Source organism: Trachymyrmex septentrionalis, unplaced genomic scaffold (assembly GCF_001594115.1).
Source record: "Trachymyrmex septentrionalis isolate Tsep2-gDNA-1 unplaced genomic scaffold, Tsep1.0 scaffold24, whole genome shotgun sequence".
Lineage (NCBI taxonomy): Eukaryota > Metazoa > Arthropoda > Insecta > Hymenoptera > Formicidae > Trachymyrmex > Trachymyrmex septentrionalis.
The window spans coordinates 1369598-1371285 of NW_017305397.1; the positions used below are offsets into that span (position 1 = coordinate 1369598).

Here is a 1688-nt window from a genome sequence, read left to right on the forward strand (position 1 = left end):
TAATTATGTGAAACATTTTTTCCCGGAAACATAAATTAATTTCAAAAAATTTCCAAAATAATCCTAATAAGTTTGTACAACTTATTATCAAAAATTAGTACGAACTTTACGTTACGAACTCATCGTTAACGTAAACGTAATAACATTTGTGAACACATATTGTATTTCTAAATACAAAGCTGACTGTCGAGAATAATTATTTCGACAATTAGCACTTTTAAATAAATTCTGTTATAATTACTTAATTTAACAATTAAATAAATACATTTACATATATCTAAAAATATTTTGAACAGTTTTCCCTACTTTTGCAATAAATGTTTCTATTTTTTACAATTTCTGTTAAATGAAATATGTACTTAATAATATTTTATTTAAAAATATATACTTTTTATTTAAATATTATTTGAAAACCGTTTTTTTTTTCAAATAACTCAGCATTTTTTATTCAAATCAAATTCGCCGCAGACGCGCGAAAAATTCGATTCCTCTAGGAATACGGATTCCTGACAGTTGTCCAAACTTTTTACCCTAGAATCACTAGTGTCATTATCGAAGTGGCACCTGTAGGTTATAATTTTATTTGTGTGTTTAAAAATGACGGAGGAGAAAATTGGCTCGTTAGAGGAGGAGGCTTTAAAGAGAAAAGAACGGCTGCAGGCGCTCAAGAGAAAGAATGAAGAGGGCAAAGAAAGTGCGAACGACATGATCGAAAACTTGCCAAAGTAAACCTCGTTTTAGTAATGCAGATGTAAATCTAACCTTACATCGCTGCCAAATTGCTCAAAGTCTTGTATTTTCAGGCCAAAATTTCGGAGTTACAAACCCCAGGATGAAAACTTGAAGAATAATATGATAGAGGATGCGAAGCCTGGAGATGTGGAATCTGTAGTTCAAGAACAGCTGGACGCTGCAAACAGTAAAGTGGTTATCGAGGAACTGGTAAGTTGGAGGGAAATGTCCGACAGCATATATCTTTCTACCACTTCTTACCTATTAATGACAAAGCAATCCTTCGATATTTTTATTAAAAATTGATTTGGAATTGTTGAAAAAGATCCATCAGATCAAAGATAATTTATTAAAGCTTTCAAATATGTATTTTCTCAATATGGCTATAACATATTATTGGAATATTCTATGATTCTACAATTTCTTAGAATTGATTCTTTATTATTTACTAGGATATAAGTAATTTAGCACCAAGAAAGCCTGATTGGGATTTAAAACGGGATATAGCCAAAAAATTAGAAATATTAGAAAGGAGAACACAAAAAGCAATAGCGGAAGAAGTGAGGGCACGTCTCAAACGAGGTCAACAAGATCTAGCAGCTTATGTAAATAATCATAAAGAATGATAGTATTATTATTAAAAACATGTATATTTTGTAATAAATTGTGTATTTTCTTATATAGAATATATATTTAATAGTCTATTTATAATTCATCATTATTTCTTATATGTAACACATGTATTTAAAGAATTTATATAATTCCTTATGAATTAAATAATCGCTTGCTTGAACTTGCTCACACAAAGTATGACATAAATTCATTAAAAATCTTAACTCATCACAGGCAACATGAATTTAAATTCTTCCATCAGGGATTTTCGAAAACTTTTTATTGGTCCGAATTGTATGAAAATCTGAACAAAAATTCTGGTATATTTGTCAAATCTTTAACAA

At 29.3% G+C, this 1688-nt stretch overlaps 1 protein-coding gene across 1 annotated transcript; it reads left to right on the top strand.

Moving 5' to 3' along the window:
* The first annotated feature begins 553 nt into the window (after nt 1–553).
* LOC108748672 (coiled-coil domain-containing protein 12) lies at nt 554–1358 on the top strand. The gene is made up of 3 exons (XM_018486942.1): nt 554–725; nt 804–942; nt 1185–1358. Exons 1-3 carry the CDS (start codon nt 598–600, stop codon nt 1356–1358), a joined length of 441 nt encoding a protein of 146 aa, XP_018342444.1. The 5' UTR covers nt 554–597.
* Nucleotides 1359–1688: the final 330 nt, after the last annotated feature.